We start from the raw sequence: 21,515 nt of genomic DNA, 5'->3' as shown, positions 1-21,515 counted from the left end.
CGGAGTTTAGTTTCATTTCTCACGTACAACTAATATATATATACATATTTAATCTTTCAGAAAGCAGCAGAGAGCCTCCATAAGCTCAGAAGAGAACGACTCGGAGCGCACCAGCCCAGTGCCACTGGACAGCGTGCTCCTGTCACCCCAGAGCAAACCCCACAGAAGTATGGCATCTCCCTTCCTTCGGGGCACTGTGTGGGCACAGGGTTCCCCAGCTGAGCTGCACGCTGTCTTGCAGGCTGGCCAGGAATGTCACAGTCCCTGGAGATCTGTGAGGGGCTGGAGGAGTGGTCGGGTAACCAGTACCTTTCCAACTGCTCAGACACCGAAGAGGAGGAGGGGAACCAGCTGGTTAGTACAGAACTGAAAAAGCACCAAAGCTTGAGGTTTTGATTGTGTTGCTTGTGTTGTAGGCTTCACTGGGTGATAGGCGTAGCTTCTCCATGTCTTCATTTTTCTGCATCTCCATTTGGGGAATGAGGAGATATCAGATGAGTTGTTTCAATTCCTTGAAACCATTTTAATTAAGGTAGCTGTTAGTGCTTTATCATATTCCATGTGGCAGTCAGAAATAACGGCTGTGTGATACTGAATGTAGCTCAAGTAGGTAATTTTTTTCTCTTTCTGCCACAGTCTCCAGGAAAATACAAAGCCCTTGCAGACTGCAAGAGGAGAGGATCAGAGGATCTGCTGGTGAAAAATGGGGATGAAATTCAGCTTTTGCATGAAGATGGTGAGGGACAGTGGTAGGTATTTTAGGATTGCTTTGCCTTATCTCTAAGAGCCTGCACGGCAGTGCCATACTGCTTCACCTGCCTGGTGGTCCACTCCTTGCAGCTTCTGATTAGGTTTCAGTCTATTCCAGAAAGTCAGAGAATTCATTCCGTTTCCAAGTCTAGGGACCTTACACACTGGTTTGGCCTTGAAAAATGTGTTTGGACTTCCCTTGCCTTGGGTATATGAGCTGTGTTACGCTGACATCTCAGCAGCCCCTTGGTAGTGTTCTTGCAGCTCAAATGGGTGGTTTGAGTGAGAGCTCTGTGCCCACTTTATGCCTTCTCCAACTCAGCTGTTGGCTTTATTCCTCTCGGTTTATTAGTAGCAATATTGAGTGATTACAAGACATTTTCTTCCCACAAATGGCTGTAATGAACCAGTGTTAACTGGTTAATAGCTGCAGACCATCTTTCAGTTGTATTTATAGCTGTGGCTTGTGGGGATAGCAATTCACAGCTGGTTCTCTCCTTGTAACTGGGAGCATTGCCTAGGAAATTACTATACCCCATGATCTGCCTATTGAACCATTGGTCTCATTGTCTCAGAGGGCAGCATGCCCTCTTCTGATTTTTGCAGCATTTTGGTCAAGTTTCCTGCCTGTAGTTCCTTTCCAGACTGATTTCTGACTAGCTCTCTTCAGCCAGTCTCTCCTTAATATAAACACACAGACACAGCTGCCCTATGGGGGATTCATGGCCAGCATCTACAGCCCTTGTGCTTCATGGGAAATTCAGTTTGCTGTTAGCAAAAAGAAGATAGAAAGTATTTCAATCGTGCTGCATGCTCACCACCTTTCATAGCAGTTTTAGCCAGTGCCAGGCAGACAGTTCTCAGACCAAATGTATTTGTTAGTTCAGATCTCACTACATGAGCAGGAAAGTAATTGTCCTGGGCTTCGTTGGTAGTCAGTGGAGAGAAACAGGCACTTCTGGAGAGTGATGCAGACCCCAGGCAGGGTTACTCACGCTCTGGAGAGCCTTGTTCCTCTCCATGAGCTATAGAGGAGCCCAAGGCAACTGTGTTCCTGATGAAGGTTTTTTAATTAGTTGCCTAAATTTAGTTGGGTGGAATTCTTAAATGCATGCACAACTCCTATTAAAATGCTCCCCCGATTTGAGCAGACTGTTGGTTGCACTGACTGTCTTGTAAAGTGTGCCCACTGCCAATACGAAACTACTTGTGGGGTGATTTGTTTCTTTTACTAATACTGTTGTTGTTCAAAGGTTGGTGAAAAACCTAAACAGAAGAAAAGAAGGCTGGATCCCTGTCCACAGTCTGCAGATAGTAGTCGGTGATTGTAGATTTCGGAATGCCAAAGTTGCAGGTATCATATAATACACATAACAGAAATATCTCAAAACTCAATCCAGGTCTTTTAAGCCATTTGTACTACACTTGATATACTAAATCTGGCTGCATTTGCCTCTGCAGTTAAAAAAAAAAAAATAATAAAAAAAAATTAGCAGCTACTCCAAAAAGCCTGCAAAAGTAGTAAATTAAGCTACTGCTTTTTTGTGGATTTTTTTTTCTTAGCACTTTAAGACACTTCTCTGACTTTAGGCATTAGTAAGTTAAAAGAAACAAAAAAAACCCAACACTTAAACACATAGGTTTCATTGCAAGAGCACTGAGTAGAAGATCTAGGAGAAGAAATGGAGTCTGATCAGGGATTCCCGTGACTGTTTTTGCCTTCTTGCTGCTGTAGCTCAGACCCCATGTGAATAGGATGCACCTAGGCAAAACCTCCTCAAGCTGCACAAGATGCTGTGGCCTGATCCAAAGCACGTGGAAGGAAGGCTTCAGTTCTGCGCTTGGTCAAGCCTTGCTCTTTCACTCACTGCTGATTGCTGCTTGTTAATCCTTCATTAAAATAGTTTATAAACAAATTACCAGGTTTTAGTGAAAGGCTTCTAGTCTTAAAAATCATGTTTCTCATTTTCTAGTTGTAAATGTACATAGATTAAGAAGAATAGCAGATGACACAAGAAGATGCCTTAAGAGCAGCCCTTACCCTCACCATGTATTTGGTATCACCACTCCATGGTTTTTCATTACCATGCTGGAAATGGGGGGCTGGGATTGTGACTGGAACAGCTCAGAACATACAGAGAAAAAAATTCACAAAGGTTTTGTCCATAAAAAATGAAGTCTAGTTATCTCTGGGTCCTGGACCAAAGTCTGTGTGGAGGTTCCTCCAGCCCTGAAAGCACCCTGAAAATAGGATACTGGTTAACTTTGAGTGCTGGCTTGCTTTGTTCAGTGGTCGTAACCTCCAAATCCTAGAGACCTGCAGCTCCATGCTGGTTTACAGTCACTGAGAACAAAGTAAGAAGAATTTCCCGGGACAGAATCACAGAAAGCTGCTGCTGTACATCTTACACTGCTGCTCAGATGTTTGCAGCCGTGTCACCAGAGTCTGGCAGCAGTGCTGAGGCTTAGTTTTCCCTGTTAAGATTGACTTTGCTCATTTTCTCTGTTGCTGATCGTGTATGCAGTCGGTAGGCATGGTTCTAATTTTACACGCACTTCAGGCAACGCTGTAGGATGGTGTAGGATGTTTTCTCTCCATTTCCTGGAGTTATTCAAAGAACTTTTCAGTGGCATGTCCTCACAGCCATCATGCACTCTAAAAACTGATTTTCAGACCACACCTTTGTATTTAACAAAGCTGTTCCTTTTGTGGATAGGTCATTCTATGCTGTGGGTGATTTTACAGCCATTAATTGCTCTGGGATTTGGCCGGGTTTGGGGTCTGTTTTCTGCTTCTTCAGAAGATGGAGCTCTTGCTCCAGCTCTGCAAGAAGTCCTTCCAGCCAGCCTCCCTTGGAGGAAGGACAGGCTGGTCCTGACATAGCAGACACAATTTGCCAGCTGAGGAGTGACGTTCTGTACAGGAGGGCACACTGTAACCCACAGATATTCTCAGCTGCCTCTGGGGTTCTCTGGAGCTGAAAGCATGCAGGGCTGGTTCCTGTGTTAGCGCTTGGCTCCTGGTCCCCACAGTCATTAACAACTTAAAGTTGCAGGAAGCTTTTCTGCCCATTTGAAGTTATCAGATAGGAATTTGGTAGATGTCCCACTACCCTGCCATTGCCAGCTTTGCAAATCCGCTGTCCTGCACGGGGCCTGCCAAGGGAGAGCCTCTGTGCAAAGCAGAATTTGGAACAGCCAAATGAATCCCCAAAATACAGATGCTTTTTTCCTTTACTCCTTCACTGGTTGTGCAGTTAATTTGCCTTATGGATGAGTGGTTACTATTGGCAATGTCATGTAACAGCTGATAAAGAGAGTACTTTGGTCTAAATCTGTATTGCAGAGGTGGGAGGGAAAACCTTATTAAACTTAGTGTAAATCTTGGCCTGGATTTAAGCCAGGAGGCTTTTGGGAAGGAAGATAACTGGCTTGGAGTTCATTTTGAATAACAATTTTTCCCCTGTTGTGCCCCTAGCAATAACTTCTGAAATTAGCCATTGCTTCTTTCTTCTGAATAGATTTGTTTCCTGTGTAAATCTGTGGTGTTTCTCTTCTGTCTGTGCCACAGCAGTAGTTCTGTATTGCAGATGCTAACGCACAGATCTCAAAATGGAAAAAGTTTGGTGAGAACTCTGCTCAGAGAAAGCACTGCTCAGGAAATAGTGGTTGCATGTTGCTCATTTCAGATGGCTTGCTAAAGCATAAACAATTTTTGTATGTATTAAGAAATGTATTAAGAAGGAGCAGTCCCTGTGTAAGATGTGAATCCCTTGGAATGTCAGGAATGTGGGTTAGAATCCAAACTCTTCTTCCACAATAGGCCAGGAAGCAAAATAGCTCTGCAGGTCCCCAAGTTGCTTATACACCAGAGACCACCTACTCCTGTCATACAGAGAACTGGCAGCACCTGTGTCACTGAAGGGAAAACCATGTTACCTCCAGCTGTGCTGCAGCACCCAGCTCAGCAAACTGAGAGCTCAGACAGCAAAGGTGAGGTCCTTGCTGAAACCCAGTGCAGATGTGTGACGTGTTTCATCTCAGTGACATGGTGACAGTGCAGGTGCACGATAGCTCCCCTCTTGTGGAGGCTGAGCTCTTGTTCTGCTCTTCTTTCCTCTCAGCAGTGGTAAACAAATGCAAGCAAAAGGAAACATTTTGCTCACTGTAGAATTTTCACATCAGAGCAAAATGAGGCCAATGCATTTCCAGCCTTTTTCATCTGACCTTTAAAATCTGGGCAGAGAGATGGTTTCTGATTTCGCCTGACTGCATGAAGGTTGTGTGAGGCTGATTTCTTTTAGAGAGAGCATGAAATAGAGGAGAATTGAGCCCAAACCTGAGAAGCACTCAGAGCAGCCATTGGAAGATGCTCCATTCCAGGGCAGATGCTGGCACCCACTTGTTTCAGGGAGGATGCAGGCAGCCACGATGCTCTCACTTTGCGGTGTGATGTAGGTCTGACCAGGTTCCTGCTCCTGTGCTATATGTCAGACATCTTCTAGTTTTGTTCAACATCCCACTTGGCAAATTCTCTTCCAAGCCTTAAGGGGATCCCTGTGTGTGTTTGTGCACGTGTGAGTGCGTGTGTGCTCTTCATGCTAAGCTGCCTCTCACTTGGAGTGCCCAGAGGACAAAGCTCATGCACCCTCTGCTCTGACCAGCCAGGGCAGCGGCCTCTTGGCTGAGTTTGAGGCAGCTCTTTACATAGCACCTTGGGCCACACAATTCTAATTTGCCTGATGAAAGTGCGTGGCTGAATGCTTGAGCTCTTGCAAGCTAGCGTAAGCATGTTAGCTGAAATGTGCAAGTTTTGTGTAAGTTCTGTTTCAAATGCCACTTGTCATTTTGCAGATGTAGCACAGCTGTTTGCACTGTTACTCAGGCACTTTAATGATTGCAGCCACAGGATTTATGTGAGCAGAATTATTATGCAGGGTCCGTTAAAGATAATGTTAATTTTTGCCTTTGAAATATAAAGCAGGGTCTACATTTACAACCAGCAATGCCAGCCAGCCTCATAGAACAACTATTTTGTGCCCATAGAAAGCCATTTTGCAATGACAAAATAAGGACTCTAGAGACGATAACCGCTGGCCATGCTGTGATAATCAAGTGATAGATTACAGAAACGAGTCAAACCCTGTGGTCCTGCCTTAGACAAGGCTCTCACTGAAGCTAATGGGAGTTCAGCTTTCAGGGAGAACCACGGGAGTGTGCTGGTTTTTTCTTTTATGTTTTACAAATGTTACATGATTACAGGGAACAATGTGTTTCTTGGAATAAGATGCTTTAACATTAACATCATTCTTCATTACTTTATAGATGCTGCCCTGTGTAACACGCGAAAGTTTAGTTCCCCTTGAGTTAAGGGTGAACTTGTAGCATCCTGGTTTTGATGCTCTTGGAAGCTTTCAACTACGTGTTACAGAGAAATAGCACAATAGTTGGAGTTTTCCTGTACTATTCATCACATTCACAGAGCTCCACAGCTTCATCTGCACTGAACGGGACTGGTGTCCTAAGCAGCTTCTCATAGTCATAAAGGAAGCCATTCTCTACTCTTTTTTTTCTCCCCACTATGGAAAGTACAGTGTTTCATTATTTTTACCTGCTGTTTTCCATGACATCCATCACGTTTCATCAGAGAAGTACACCTTGTATAGATGCTTGAAATTTCCTCTGCAGGTTGAAGGCTTTATCTACTTATTAGCTGACAACTGTTGAAGCTGATTGCAAATCAAAGAGTTAAGTTTTGGTAAACCAAAAACAAACAAAAACCAACAACAAAGAAGCTGTATGTTGTGCTTAATTGATCTTATGGATGGATTTTTCTTAAAAATCTACTTCAGCTATGTGAGTATAATGTTCTGTAAGAGCATCATCTGGCTGACTCATGTGGAAGATGCAATAATGCTAAAGATCCTTTTTTTGCACTTAGGGTCTGAATCCAGCCCATTGCAGTCAGTCCCATTGATTTCAGTGAGGTTTGGATCAGGTCGAACTGACAACTCAGGGTTGTCGCCAATCACTTTAGGGTCCCACAGTGTCCCAAGGCTGAAACCTGTATCTAGCAAGTGTTGAAGTTTACATTCAATGTATGTACTTTTGGAACACGTGCCATAAATCAAAGTTAAATGTCCATGTTTGCACTAAGGATGTTCATGTGACGAGACTGTACTTTTCAGCATCTATAACGATAATGCATCAGTTGAATTTTCAAGGAAGAAAAGGAATATTGAATTCTCAGTTTAATTTTGTGTTTCTTTGTCTAGTTTTGCTTTTGTAGAACATGGGTACAGGTAGTTTGACTTTTAAGCAGATGTATGCAAAGAGCATCTGACTGTTGAGAACAGGGTTGATAGTATGCATGCCTTACAGGTTGTGCTCTTTCCCGTTGACACAAAACATTTTATACCATGGACTGAAGGGGGACCTTTGTGTTCTGACTGTGATTTGTGAGCCATCAATTCTTAGATACAGTATCAAGCTGTTGAGTTCAAACACACCGAGTGTTTTCAGTGACCACTTTTGTATGAGGAATGGTTGAACTACTCCTTGGTTGTGGCTGCACGAGGATTCCCCTGGGTTGGATGGCCAGTGCTGGGGGCAGCCCCATTCATCCACTGGGGGCTGTGGTGGGGAACACTGCGAGCCTTGGCAAGATCCCAGTGTTCCTCAGCCATTGGGAATCAAACCAGGGAGGTTTTAAGTCACTGATGATTATTTCTATCTGTTTTAAAGCTGGTCACAGTGCGCTCGCTAGGTGGAAAAGCAGGATTCTCTCAAGTTAGTATGGGGGTAATTTATAGTGGTAACAATACTTGTGGAACCAGTACACATTTTGAGGTGCAGCTGTAAATATTTGTCTCAAACATAGCACACATTGCATATGAAATGGTTTTAATCTTTTTTCTGTCTTCCATCGTTTTAAATTTAAGCTTTTATTAATTTATGAGATTGACTAGCTCTGCAACTCTGAATGTACAGTCTGAGATTTTTAACATTTGAAACTTTGCACATGACATGGTCTATTAAGTATGCTGTTGAACTAGGCTCTTCATGTACATGTTATTATAAATTACAGTAGAGAGTTTTCTCTGACTGCAAGTTTAAATGAACTATATTGTATATGTACCTGTAAAAAAAAATGTGTTAAATCTATATTTAAAGATTAAAAAGTTGTTAAATAAATTCTTATGAGAATATGCAATTCTGTCCAAAGACACCTCTGCTATGGTTCTGAAAAAATTCTGAGTGATGGCTTTATTTCGTTTCTTTGGAACAAATATAGCATTCACACACACGTTTTGATTTTAAAACGAGCAGTGACAGAGGCTGCCATCAGCTTCTGGCTGGATGTGGTGGCAGTGAAATGAGTGAGGCTCAGTGCTTATCCTGAGGTCTGAAATAGCAGCTGCCCCCCAGCACCACTTGCTTTGTGTCCTAATGGGACCATGCAGGCTGTGCCAGGACCACGTCCTCCATGTAGTGCTGTGGGGGAAGGGGATTGTGGTGGGCAGCCATGGGCGTGTGGGGTTTGGGGATGTACCCAAAGCTGGAGCATGCAGGAATGCAGTCACAGGTAATTAGAAAGGCTTTTTATTTCCGTATTGCCACGCTTACACTGGGTTCTCTTCCAAGAGCAGAAATTAGTTCATATAGAAACAATTATCAATACACAGCGATTTCTGAGACGGTTCCTGCGGCCCCCTCCCTCCCCAGTCCCTCCAGCAGCACGTTGGCACAGTTAGGTGAGCCTCGTGGTTTCCCTGATCCACTTCACATACTTGGCGACCTTGGTGTAGATGCCATACTTGCCCGGCTTGGCGCACTCCTCACCCCAGCTGGTCACCCCTGTCAGAAACCAGGTCTCCCCAATGCTGTTGGCGTAGGGCCCGCCGCTGTCCCCCCCACACGTGTCCTTCCCCCCAGCCGTGTAGCCAGCACAGAACATGCTCTGCAGGATGGTGGTGGAGGTGCTCTTCAGGCAGGTCACCCGGTCCACAAAGGGCACAGTGAGCACCTGCAGGATGACGGCGGAGCGGCCGCGGTACAGCATGCTGCCCCAGCCGCTCACCGTGCCCGGCCCGTTGCTCAGCAGGTTGTTGGTGAAGTCCCGGCTGCCGATGCAGATGGGGGTGACGTAGCTGTTGAAGGTGAGCGGCTGGTCCAGCTCCAGAAGAGCGATGTCATTGTGGTGCTTGTTCCTGGTGCGGTTGTAGGTGGGGTAAGGAAGGATTTTAACCACCTGCCGCCACTGCTCTGTGTGGTCGTCCTCCTTCGTGTTGTATTCACCTGTGGAGATAAAGGTGTGGGCTTGGTGACAGCCGTGTCCTGGTGCCATCTCAGTGCTCCCACAGCCCAGTCCCTGCAGCCAGCAGTGTGGCACCAGGCCCATAGCAGCCCAGTCACACATGGCAGCCGTCACCACAGCGCCTCACAAATACAGACTGAGTGATTGCTGCCCAGAGGGTTTTGCCAAAGCGTGTGGCAACGTGTTCTCTGAACTGAGTGCCCTCACAACAATGCTGCCCTAGCACCAAAGGGAAAGGCCTCTAGAATTACAAATCTCTGTTAAAAAACGCTGCTCGTTAGCCACCTGCCCCTCTGCAGACCCACAGCTGGTAGGGCTGTAGGGGTAGCGCTGCCCCATGGGTCCCTGTGCCCAGTTGCAGGGTGCAGATGCCTCTGAGTGCCTGCAGCTGGCTGCTTACCCCCCACCCTGCGTGACAACAGGTGGAGGGAGAGGAACACTGTGGGGCTTGGCTGGGGCATTTGGTGCTGAGCCGAGTCCCTGCCTCACCCACGGCCTGGTGATGCTGAGAGCAGGATGGCTTTTCTCAGCCCTAGAGGTATAGAGCGTGTTTAACCCATGCTGCAGCATTTCCCCGTGCTCTGCTATGATCTCCACAACATCCGATCTCCTCTAAGCAGCATCTGCAGCAGCCCTGGTCGTGTCCTGTGCCCGTGTGCGCCTGCAAGGAGCGACAGGACCCAGTAAAGAGGTGAGGAGGTGCTCCAGGCTGTGCTGTGCTCTGCCCGGCCGAGGTGGGGCTGGTGACTGTGCTGCTGCTCTGATTGCTGTGGGTTTATTTTTTTGCTGCAGTAGCAGTGTGAGTGTCAGCTTTTTTGCAGGCTGCGTTTCCACAGTGTAAATGCAAGAAGTGGAGGAGACTTTGAGAGGGTTTTACTTGTGTGACAGCTGCTTGCTATTGCTGGGGACCCATAAATATGCTTCAGTGATGAAGGCAGAGAGGCAAAGAATTAGGGCTGGGAGTGCTTCTTCCACCTCTGCTATCACTCTGTGGGCCTCCCAGTATGCTATAAACAAAGCTGAACACTTAGCACGAATGGAGGTGAAGGATTCGCATGCTACCCATGCACTGTGCATGGTGTGAGTACAAATCCAGCAGTTCCTGAAGCCCTGCAAAACCATGTTTTGTTCACTTGATTTGCTACCAGCCCCAAATCCTGCCCTGGAAAGAGAGCAGTGCTCAGGGCGGTGTGCAGGCAGTGCATGGGGAGCTGGCTGACAGCAGAGCTGAGCTGGGGAGGGGAGGGAGCTGGCGTGCAGATGCAGTGAACACAAAACATGTCTGGGGGAAACGTGCTTTTCTGGGGGAAAGCATTGCATTGAGAATTGTGTACTTTCTTGTGTCTGTGGGTGCAGTGCTGAGTTTTGTGCCTGAAGGCAGGTAGGGAAATAAAAGAGCTATGTGCAAGCTGCAAGCATCCTGTTGCCTGCACAGGGCAGGGCTTTGGTCCCACAGTACGAGCACCATGGCGCAGCACAGCTCACAGCCAGGGCTCAGCTGTGCTGCTGCAAAAGGTGAAGATGTAGATGGAGTCCTCTTGATAAGCTAATTTCTGTAAATATGAATTCAGTGTTTCAAGGCCCAGGTAGAATCTCATTTTTGTCAGTAATACAAGAAAGTGAGATTCTTCCCCGCCTCCTCTGAACATTGCCTGTAGCTGTTACCAGCTCCATCAGCGTGCTTCCTGCACTGGGTAATCATACTGGAGGGAAACAAGTAATTTGGGGAAGATGACTCTGCCATAGCTGTAAAACATGGCACCGCACTACTTACCAAAGCCCTGTGCTGAATGATCAGCAGGCAGCGTGGAACAGCTGGGTACCAGGAGTGGGGGGGAAACAGCATTTGTCAAGGAGAGATAAATTAGTTTTGTGAAGCTGCAGCACCCCATGCCTTGCAGCCGGGCCCTGCTGCCTCTCTGAGCTCCAACAGAGCCTGCTGGAGGGGCATGCTGCCTTCGGGGTGATCCCCTGCACTGAGCGGCAGTGGCACCTGCAATGCTCACCTGCCACAGCCGTGACGTTGTCCCCTGGCTTCAGGCAGTGCGCTGCTGTCACCACCCATTTCTCATTGATAATGGACCCTCCGCAGAAGCCCAAACCGCTGCTGTCCACCAGGTGAACCTGCGGGAGCAGAAGGAAACAGCAGCTGTGGGGTTTGTGCCAAGAGGGAGGTGCAGAGCGTGGGTTTGGCTGTAGGATGGGTTGTGTTAAATTTCACAGAGCCAGTGCTGCCCCAGCCATGCCAGGAGCTGCTCCCTGCGTGTTCCCGTGCCCCCACCCCTCTTTTCCAGATGGTGCCATGCTGCACTTGCCCCTAGGTGATCCCTGCTCCAGGCTGGGGGTCAGACAGCCCCAGCACAGGGTTCAATTTTTGGATAGTCCTGTGTAGAGCCAGGAGTTGGAGCCAATGACCTTATTGCCAATGACCAACTCAGGGTATTCTATGATAAACTCCACTTTAACGCACTTTCCCAAATGCGCTTCCATACACACCTCGTAAGAGTGCTTTCCAATGACCAGAGAAACAGGAGGTAAGGTGCTAAGTCCCTGTACCATATGAGCATCCGGTGCCCTCCTACTGGCAGGACGCGAGCCAGGACATCCCTTACTCTAAAACTTCTAATTAAATCCATCAGCCGACTCGTTGAGCTGTATTGAAAAGATGGATTTCCTTTCTGTTTCACCCATTTTGTCCCTCCCACGCGGCACGGCATCCTGCCAGGCTTTCTCCTGCCCTCCCTGCAGCCGCTGGAACCGCTCCCGCAGCGGCAGCCCCCGCTCGGCCGTTCCCAGCCGCCAGCCACGGGATGGCAGCACCGCTCGCTGCTCGCAGCCTGGCCCGCTGGCCGATGCTGGCTTTCTAGGGCTCTTTTCTGAACCCTGCAGCCATCCCGGGCCCTGGGGAGCGCACAGCATCCTTCCTGCGTTCTGCCTGACCTCTGCGGGATGGGCACCCTCACCTATCAGGTGACCAAAGGGAGAGCAAAATAATTTGGGAGGATTGTGTCTGGTGAGGTGGAGGTCCTTGCGAGCACAGCCAGCCTCAGTGGGCTCATAGTAAGTGACTATGCTTTTGTTGTGGGTGCTGATTTCTTAGGTTTAGATTTCTGGTACTCCTCCTGGCTGACCTGCATGAATGGGCCCTATGGGTCATTGCCACAATCAGCGCTGGTCTGTGCCAGAGCTTGCAAGAGAATAGAATCAGAATATTACTTTGAAAAGAGATTTCCCATCCATTCAGAAAGGCTTCATCAAAAATGGAGCTGTGTAGCCCTTTGCCAAGCATGCTGAAGCCACTCTGACTTTTAGTTGTTTGCCAGGATAGACTCCCAGTCAGAAATTTTGCTGCTGTGGCATAAATCCATCTGCAGAGAGAAGCTGCATTCCTATGAGATGGGAGATCTCATACTAAAGCAGCCTTGGAGGCAGGTTTCGGTGTGATGGAAGGTGAGCATGGATGCAGAGGGAGCTAATGGCAGTGACTGATGGGGGCACACGGGAGCAGCCCATACCTGCCATGGCAGCTGGCCCTTCACGCTGTCGTATCCCCGACCACACGGGTGTCATCTTAGTTATCGGCACGAGTCCTGGCAGGGGCGGCGGCGGTGGTGGTGGTGGTGGTGGTGGTGGTGGTGGTGGTGGTGGTGGTGGTGGGGGGGGGGGGGCAGCTCTGTGATGTCGAGCACTTCGTCGTGAGCGTCGTCCTCATCGTGAGCCGTGATGTTCCAGCGCTCAATGGTGTTTTCGGTGCGAGTGACCTTTCCTCTCATCTCCGGAGCTGTGATCCTCCCGCAGGGATATGGCACTGGAGGAGAAGTGGATGAGGTTATGCCTGGCAGTGCAATGACTCGGAGTGTCACAGCAAGGGAAGGAACAGGCGAGGAGATGCGTGTAAATGAAATGATCGGTGCCCAAAGCATCCACACAGACAATATGCAAGAGCAACAAAAGCAGAATGGGTTTTAGATGTGAATTGTGAGCTACTTTTATAAAGAAGGAAGCTTGCAAGACGGAGGGCACGCTGGACAGGGTGGCACAGCTGTGCCTTTATTTAGCAGAGCACAGGGGAGCGTGCCTGGGAGCTGTGTGCTGGGCAGCCCGGCTGTTGGCTGACATTTCTGCAGCTAGTTGCTCCAGAACAATGAATGTCCAGCTGGGAGAGGGCAGGAAATAATATCTGCCGGTTGTACAGATAATCCTGCTTGGCACCAAGGTGAGGAAAACATTAATAAACTCATGCTCGAGTTTAGATTTTCCTGTTAATGAAGACCTCATCTGTGGGCTCATTTCAGCTGAGCTCTTCCCGTTTCGCTCTTATGCAGTGTGTGCTGAATTCCTGCTGATAGTGGCAGTCAAAATAGTAAATAGCATCAGGCTTTGTCTTTGATCGGAAAAGCTTTTGACAGCACTGTGCAAACAAACATTGGTGTAAAATCAGATGTGAGCACGGCCTACAGAGATTTCACATTTGCTTAAAAATGTATAGGAGTAGGGCTCCAGTAAGTGCTCAAAGAGGGAAAGTGCTATCAGGAGGCTGGGTTGGGAATGAAGGCTTCAGAGCCCAAGAAATGTTAAGCTTTTGCAGGAAGAGTAATTACCCAATCTGAAGGATGGTCTTATTGCTAGCAGTAAAACTTTCTGGTCCAAAGAAGGTATCTCCGTTAGCAGAAAGCATAGGAAGTATCTTCAGGAGTTCAACCCATTCCTGTGCAGGCTCCTGCCTGCCAGCCAGGTGGCATATCAGCTACACTCATATGTTGGAAATATGATGGTACCAAATGTTACACTGAGCTTAATTGACAACATTTTTTCTCTAGTCAGTCTCCTCTTTCCTCTGCTCAGTGTGCTTGGCTCAATGAACTTGCTGTGTTGGGTTGGGATTGAACAAGCTGGTGTTGTTTGAGCTGTTGAAACAGCCTGGGAGTGGGGAAAACTCAGGGAATATGATTAACAGGATGAAAGATATTCTGTTGTCCCATAGTAATCCAGGGCATCCCGGGTGGAGGATCAGTAATGAAGTAGTAACTATTGGAAGAAACAGCTCAGCTAGCTCAGGCTGAATGGCTACCTGTATTGCCAAGCATAATAGCTATGTCTCCAGAAAATTACTGATCCATATCTGGAAATATGAGATGTGCTTTTGTGAGCAGTCCTCTGAAACAGGCATTTGCCTTCTGTGTGAAGTTCCGGACATCTGAACTTCTCTCCATGCACCTAAGCTAAAAAAAGGATGCTTAGACAGTGTCTTTCAAGTGCAGCCTCCATCTGCCATTGGGAAAGTGCAGCGTTAGGCTCTTTACATTTGCTAAGCAAGAGAACAAGGTTGGCTTCCAACAGAACATCTAAATTCTCTGAAATTCTTAAACCCAGGAGAAGACCTTGGAAACTTTAACCCAACTCTCTTAGAATGCATTAAGGTTTAACCTTCAGGTTTACAGGACTTTCCATCTTCATGAAGCTTGTAGCCACTGGCACAGGAGCACACAGCCTTCTGTGGTGGGTCATGCCTGCAGAAGTGCTCACAGCCCCCATTTTTTGTAGCACAAGTAGAGTCTGAAAGAAATAAAAAGGAGATGCTGAAAGCTCTTTGACATGGCCCAGTGGGAGCTGTAGGGATCTGGCCTTTGGCCTCAGCCTGTGGCTGCCTACAGCTGTTCCAGACTGCTTGGTGTCCTCTTGCAAATCCCCACCCTATTCATGGTGAGGGAGTGCTGAGCACCTCTTTGGGACAGCACGGTAAGGAAATGGCCATGAGGTCCTACAAGTGCTGCTGAGCCCCAGCAATCCCTGCATACCAATCCCAGTGCAGTCAGAGCCACTCAGCCCTGCGGAGCCATCCGAAATTTGGCAGCTCCAAAGGACTGCTGCAAATATTTGGTTAAGAGCCACGTGATTTCCCCACTATGCTCCCCTCCAACCCTTGTGCTTACGGAAATCCAGCTGTAGCGCAGGTGCCAGCAGAGAGCACCTTGTGCCCTGCAGGTGCCTCAGGAAAGCTTTGTCTTAGGATTACTGCTGGGCTCTGAATTTGAAACTACATGCAAACCACATGCTCTTCCTGACACACCAATAGATCGGTGCAGCCTGGAGTGAAGGACCCATTTCAGTCGGACTGCTTTCAGCATCCGTAGGGCAGCCGTGGCTCAGTGAGCATCCCAGTGCACAGCAGGTGCCTCTTCCCACCCCACCCCTCATTGCCACGGGACCACCATCCCTCAGAGGTGGAAATCCACCCTTTTAATTCTCAGTGAGTTTTCAGATCTCTTCACAGCAGATTAACTCCACTCCCACTTCCTCAAGGACACCTCCCTTCCTGTAGTCATTTTAATGCCATCATTTACTATTTTTACAGAGATCCTTTTCACGCCTCACTTCGGGCGCTATTTTTGTTTCTGTCTCGCTTCCATGAGAAATCTGCAGTGAGACTATTTAAATTTGATGCAGCTTTGAAATGCTCTTTTTAACGTACGCTCCTCTCTTGCCAGAGCAGAAGCACAACTAGAAAGAGAATCTTTTATTAGTGCAGTGAGTCTAGCACATTATGCGAGTCGCACAGCCTCTGATTATATTATAAATATAAGAGCTGAATATCCCTCTTGCTTAAATTATCAGCTGTTTGGTTTTCATAGACTCCTCAAGCCAGCAGGAAAATATTTGCCTTTTGTTTGCCTTTAGAATCAAGGTTGCTGGTGGTAATTAGGATTACTACATTAGCAGGGGGCCATGGTGGGGAGGTTGCCATGGTCCTGCCACACTCAGCATCTGGTGTGAGGAGGGAAAGGAATGAGAGCGCATGGGGTGAGTGAGCCCCATGTAAGAGCATCTTGGTGCTCTGAAGGGGATGGCAGAGGAGGGAGACATCTGCTCCTAAGCCCTAAAGCACATCCCCTCACGGTCCTGCTGCCTGCAGGCTAAATGAACGCATTCATACAGTGTCTTACAGCAAGGTGCAGTGTGTCTGAAACAGCCCTCGATTAGGATGAAAATCGTTATGCCCGCTTTGATCAGATGGGATTTCAAAGAAGGCAGAACAACCACAAGACATGCCCCTTGTACATACCTATCTCGCAGTTTCTGCCTCCGTACCCAGGTGGGCACATGCACTCATAGGAGCTTACTCCATCCTTGCACATGGCTCCATTTTTGCATGGATTGGAGTTACACTGATCTCCATCTTTGAGAGAAGACAGGAGAATTAACAAACATGAGCGTCCACCACTGGCCAAGTGTAAGCCTGCTGTTGAAGACAAGCAGGAGGCTGCATGCCTTCCATATTTGTGATAGAAAACAACCTCAACTGTGGAACACAATTGCACAACAAACAGTGTCAGCACTGGGGGAACATCAGCAGCAGTGCTTAATCCAAAGGCCCAATTATATACATTGTCTCCTACTGGGTTAGTTCTACTTTTTTCATCTCACTTACATGACGTCTCAGCAGGATCTCATGTCCTGGCTTGGTTGCACAGCTGAAGTTCAAAGACTTTTCCCATCGAGAGTGGTTGGCTTTTACTCATCTGAATTTGTTTGAACACTGCTGTCCCTCTCTGTGTGTTGGGTTTGGAGACCTCTTTGAATACTAGGGCTGTGAGCCTACATCATTGGTTCTTTCTAAACATTTCACTACTATTAGCAGGTCTTAATTTTTCTTAATGTGCCAAGGCTTTTATTCACCCAGTTGCCTGCATTTGAGAAACCAAGGAGTAGAAATGCCTGATATTGCAAAGTTGGTGGTCTAGAGCGAAGAGTAAAAAAGCAACATTAAATCACAGGAAAGGGTGCTTTGAAATGCATTCAAAGTGATGCAACAGCAACAAGGAGCAGGCATGTCCTACCAGTAAGCCTGGCCATTAACAATGCCTTGAGGAAGGTGTTAGAATGCAGAAGGCAGCCTGCAAACAAGGACAGAATGGGATTGTGTTGCTTAAGGCGTGATGTTGGGGTTGGCACAGATGGTTTGGATTGGATGGTGATTGCTGCTGCCACCTGGGGAGGGCAAATGGGGTTTGGTAGCTCAGGTGTGAGGAGTGAGATCCTGTAAACAGACCAGTAGGACAGGTCTCTGGATGACAGCGAATAGATGGTGTTCGTTATTTCTGGGGGACTAATTGGTTCCAGTCACAGGGAAATAAAGGCAGTGTTGAATTTCATCAGTTGGTTTTTGTAGTGGAAATGCTAAGTTACAGCCTGAACCAGTGATTGAGCACCTGGTGGGAAGGCAGAGCCAGGAGCTCAGGTGTATGCAGTGCACCTGAGTGACTGGAAGGGATGGAGCCAGGATGCACCCCTTCCCAAACCTCCTCTAAGGGTTGGCAGTGGAGGTGAGGGAATCTAGTTGGAGATCCCTGCGTACCTGAAGCCTTCTGAAGGTAAGCAGCTTCTTTCCTTTATTTCTGTGCACATGGCTGTTGCATTTGAGCAGATCCTCACTTGCTGCAGCCTAGGACCTTGCTGCTGTGCTTTCCATCACATTATGGTTTTTCAAAGGACAGTCCTGCAATGCAGGACTGCATAACTTCCAAATAATCTGAATTATTTAAGACTTTCTAGTGAGATGTTCTGGGTGCTTTGCCAGTCTACAAAGCAGTTCAGTTATCAGAACGTACTTAAAATTTGTTTCAGATGTTTTAGTGGGCATTAAAATCTTTTTGGTAAGGAATCACTGCGGTTTGGGGTTGAAAAGGAGGAAAAAGATGCTGGGGGGGGAGGGGGGGAAGGTAGAGAAGCAAAGCTTTCACTGGTGTGAACTGTAAACAGCTGTGTGCTGTGACTATATTGAGGGTCCATTTATTGTGGCATTTCCAGGGGTTCATACTGAGCCTGTGTGTTGTATATGGAGATCTCTGCTTGAGAACAGAGCATTTACTACTTGGAGGGGTGTTACCTCTTACTGTCTTGCTCTGCTCTGTGCTGCAGCTGAAACCAGAAGGCCAGAAGGTGACCTGGGCTCACTGGATGCAGCAGTCTGTGTGAACTATTATTATTATTTTTTTTTCTGTGAGATTTGTGCTGTTTGTTCCAACAAACCCTGTTTGTATATAGAAGAGGCTAAGTAGTCTTTTTTCCTTGTGTTTCTTATACAAATGGGATGGGCATAGGCTGAGCAACCACAGTGTTCAGGGTGTGTGACTCTGTGATAAAACAGTTCCTAAATGCTGAAAAATATTTCTTTCCATAAGCATCTGCTGGTTATGCACTGAGAGATGAATATTATGCGTGTGGATGTGAAAAAAGCAGCTCTTACCAATGTATATTTTCCAAAATTCCATCTGCAAAGGAAAAAAAAATAATAATTCCCTTGGTTTCTGTTTCCTGGGCTTAAAGGAGTGGCTCTAAAGCTAAAGGCTTGAAGGGAGACTCAGTAGTGCCAGTGTGAGCACCCACCCCCTAATGAGGTGGATTGTGAATGATATCCCAGAGGTGATGGGTGCCACACAACCCCCCTGCTCTTCAGTCCTCCCCGCTCTGTGCTTCACCCCAGCACTCCATACAGGTGAGACCCAGAGGAAGGCTTTTGGCTGTTTTGCAGCAGGGCTACTCACTGTTTTCTCTGTGTTCTCAAACACTTCTCGGGCTTCTTCAAAGCTGCATTTTTCTTCTATGCATTCTCTCTCGAGGTTCCCAGAAATAAACTCTTCCAGCCTGTTTGAATTGCCTCGCCTTGTCCTGCTCAGAACTGTGTTTGCCTCTTTGTTCTCAATAAAGACTGCAATTGGAAAAGAAAGCCAGGCTGCAGAGTGGCCGTGGGGTGGGCAGCAGGGCTCTGCTCTTCCTCAAAACCCTTCTTGTGAGTTTATCATCCCCCATTGCCCCATGGCCAGTGATGTTACAGGAGCATTACTGCCTACTTTAGGTTTCTTTGGTGTCTAATTTAACTGCGGTCCGGTGAACCAAAGCTGGGGAACCTGGAGTCAAAGCAGTTGGTAGGTGAAACTGGCTGATGGCAAGAGGGTGATTAGGAGCACTGAAGTTTAGCAGATGGTATGAATTCCTCCTATCATAGATGCCTGAACTGGAATAAGCTATTAAAGAAGGGAAAACCAAAGGTTTTCTCATGCTGTTGCTTAGAGACATCTTGTTTGAACGTAGAAATTGAAGCAAGGTGATGTGAGAACTGCTAATTCCAGACTGCTGGCCCTAGGTCCAGGTTGCCACCAGCTTTTTAATGTGGCCACCTGGTGATGAGGTCCATCATGGCGCTACCACATGTGCTCTCCCTGCCAGCACTGACCTTTCTCCCCAGGTTGGAGAAAGCATTTCTGTCTCTCTGTGCCAATGCAGTGCTAATTGTTTTTGCAACGATTTTAATCGCTATAAAGCAAGCTTGCACCTTTGCCTTCCTCATGCTTTCAGTTAAAAAGAATTGTTTGGCACTAGATATTGATGGGTAAAGAACTCTGGCTTGGTTTAAACACTGCAGCTTCCATGGGCTGTCTGATCACCTCCCATCTGCAAGACCGGGGCTTATATGTGGTATATGAAAGTCACTGGCAAGTCACTCTCTTCCCTCCAGCTTGTGTCACAACCTCTGGCATGAACCCAAGCTGGGCTGAAAAGGCTGGATTGAGGGAGATGGAGCAGCCTTCATTGGTTTTGTAGCCCTGTTGGGATCTCCTTGAGTTTAGTGCCTGGGGAACCAGACATGGGCACAATAGCATGCCTCTGATTGTGGCTGCATTTCATTAGGTCTGCTCCTTCATTTCTTCATAGTGGAACATGCTAGGCAACTGCCATAATTAACCCATTTAATGGGGAGATCTAATTTTAATGAAAACAACTTCACCTCCATCACACCCATCTTGCCCTTCTTGATGTTTACTAATCCCACGTTCTGCTTTATAGGCAGAACTTGATTTGAACTGAAAGTGGCAGGCTCATGGGGTCACATGCAAGGTGCTTGTCCTGGCTGGAAATGATCCTCCCACCAAGCATATGCTCATGTGTGGCTTAGCAACTTCTAAATCAGTACCTGGAAAAGTGAGGGGATGTTTGGGCTGGGGATGAGACCTGTCCTGCCACCTGAGTATTAAGTTGTCCAGGAAATACACCTGGGTGGATGGTGACTCTGTTCACTTTCCATTGATAAGCAAACACTTTAGAAAAGCACTTTTTTTTTTTTTTTCTTCCTTGTTTTACCTGTTACTTGCAATGTTCTAATAAAAGAAGAAAGGCCTTGCACCAGCCAGGTATGCTGGAAGTGAACCAGCCCCTGCTGGAACTGTTGCTGCTACAGATCAATCATGCAGCAGCCTGCATTACTGTGTGATTACCCACATCCATCAACTACTCTATTGTGTCTACAGTTTTGGCTGCACCTTCCAGTCTTTGTTAAATGCATGCTGGGTTTGGCTTTAAACATTTCCCACTGTGGCAAGCCCAATGACTGTTCTATGGATGTAAGTGCTGTATTCCAGGAAAAAGTGATGGCATGCAGAGGCTTTGGATGTTACCAATGACATGTTCCCTGTTTTCCTTTTGTGTGTGGGTGCGTGTGCTCTAAATGGCTGAATCAAGTTCTGAAAGCTGTACAATTTCAAGAGAAATCCCATTCTTAAAATTAATCCCTGTGAAGCTTTCTGTGTAAAAATCAGCATAAAAGCTGAAAAAACCCAACCAACCAAAAACAAAAAGCAGAGCTTCAAATAGAGGAACTCTGAAATGCTGCAGTCCCACTGATCCCTTGTCTCTCATGAGACAGCACAAGTTGTCCCACTGTGAACTGACAAACGGACCCTCTATGTGTGCCAGTAACCCCCACCCCCAGGAGCAAAGGACTTCCTAGGTATTAAAATGAACCCACCTGCACTTTCGGCACCAAGAAAAGCTTCCAGAAGACAAAAGGAGAGTATGAGGGGGATTTTTGCCATCTTCCTTCCACTGCCCAAACCTAGGAACAAATTGTTCGGGTGGTGGAGTTCGGTCAATAGTTCCAAAGTGCAAGCTCCTGTTTATTTGCTCTGGGTAACCCTTTAATTTAAGGTCCCCAGATGTGCCATTGCTGAGCCTTGGAATGACAATGAGGGTGTTATTTGAGGGGACGGATCCATGCCGAAGAAACGTATTAGGTAGCTGCAGCCTTAGGGGTCATCTGATGCCCTATAGGATATTGCTGCCAGGTTTGGAGGTTGAGCAAGGCACGAGAATACATTAAGCCAGCTTCAGCAACCTTTTCAAAGATTGCCCATTCCTAACCAGATGATGTTCTTTGCCACATAAAATCCATAGTAGCGCTTTCAAAGCCTTCAGCAGAACCCACATTTTGAAAGGGGCCAGCACAGATTCACTTGCAGATCACAGAATCACAGAATTGTAGGGGTTGGAAGGGACCTCTAGAGATCATCGAGTTCAGCTATTGATGACCCTACAAGTGCTGTCACTGGAGCAGGGAGAGCAAGCAGACTTCTGGCTGCAGGTTCACCAATTGCGCCTGCTTCAGACTGACCAA

The 21,515-nt window shown here is 47.2% G+C and overlaps 2 protein-coding genes across 3 annotated transcripts in view; one reads left to right on the top strand and one right to left on the bottom strand.

Moving 5' to 3' along the window:
• Positions 1-7,944, top strand: part of MCF2 (MCF.2 cell line derived transforming sequence) — a 39,947-nt gene extending 32,003 nt beyond the window's left edge. Inside the window, exons 25-29 of one of the 2 annotated variants that reach the window (XM_010715218.3) lie at positions 61-167; positions 242-354; positions 637-749; positions 2,004-2,104; positions 6,076-7,944. In XM_010715218.3, coding sequence (XP_010713520.1) covers positions 61-167; positions 242-354; positions 637-749; positions 2,004-2,104; positions 6,076-6,116 — 475 coding nt within the window. In that variant the 3' untranslated portion in view covers positions 6,117-7,944. The other variant, XM_010715219.2, reaches the window with a different exon arrangement.
• A 392-nt stretch (positions 7,945-8,336) lies between these two features.
• On the bottom strand, positions 8,337-20,999 carry F9 (coagulation factor IX). The gene is given in 10 exon segments (XM_010715217.3): positions 8,337-9,048; positions 11,074-11,191; positions 12,583-12,620; positions 12,623-12,682; positions 12,726-12,875; positions 14,495-14,623; positions 16,131-16,244; positions 18,315-18,339; positions 18,613-18,776; positions 20,871-20,999. Coding segments are annotated over 10 exon segments (1,413 nt in total). The 5' UTR covers positions 20,938-20,999; the 3' UTR covers positions 8,337-8,500.
• Positions 21,000-21,515: the final 516 nt, after the last annotated feature.

Source organism: Meleagris gallopavo, chromosome 9 (assembly GCF_000146605.3).
Source record: "Meleagris gallopavo isolate NT-WF06-2002-E0010 breed Aviagen turkey brand Nicholas breeding stock chromosome 9, Turkey_5.1, whole genome shotgun sequence".
NCBI lineage: Eukaryota > Metazoa > Chordata > Aves > Galliformes > Phasianidae > Meleagris > Meleagris gallopavo.
The sequence above is the reverse complement of the archived record's forward strand: the minus strand, read 5'-3'. Positions and strand labels throughout refer to the sequence as shown.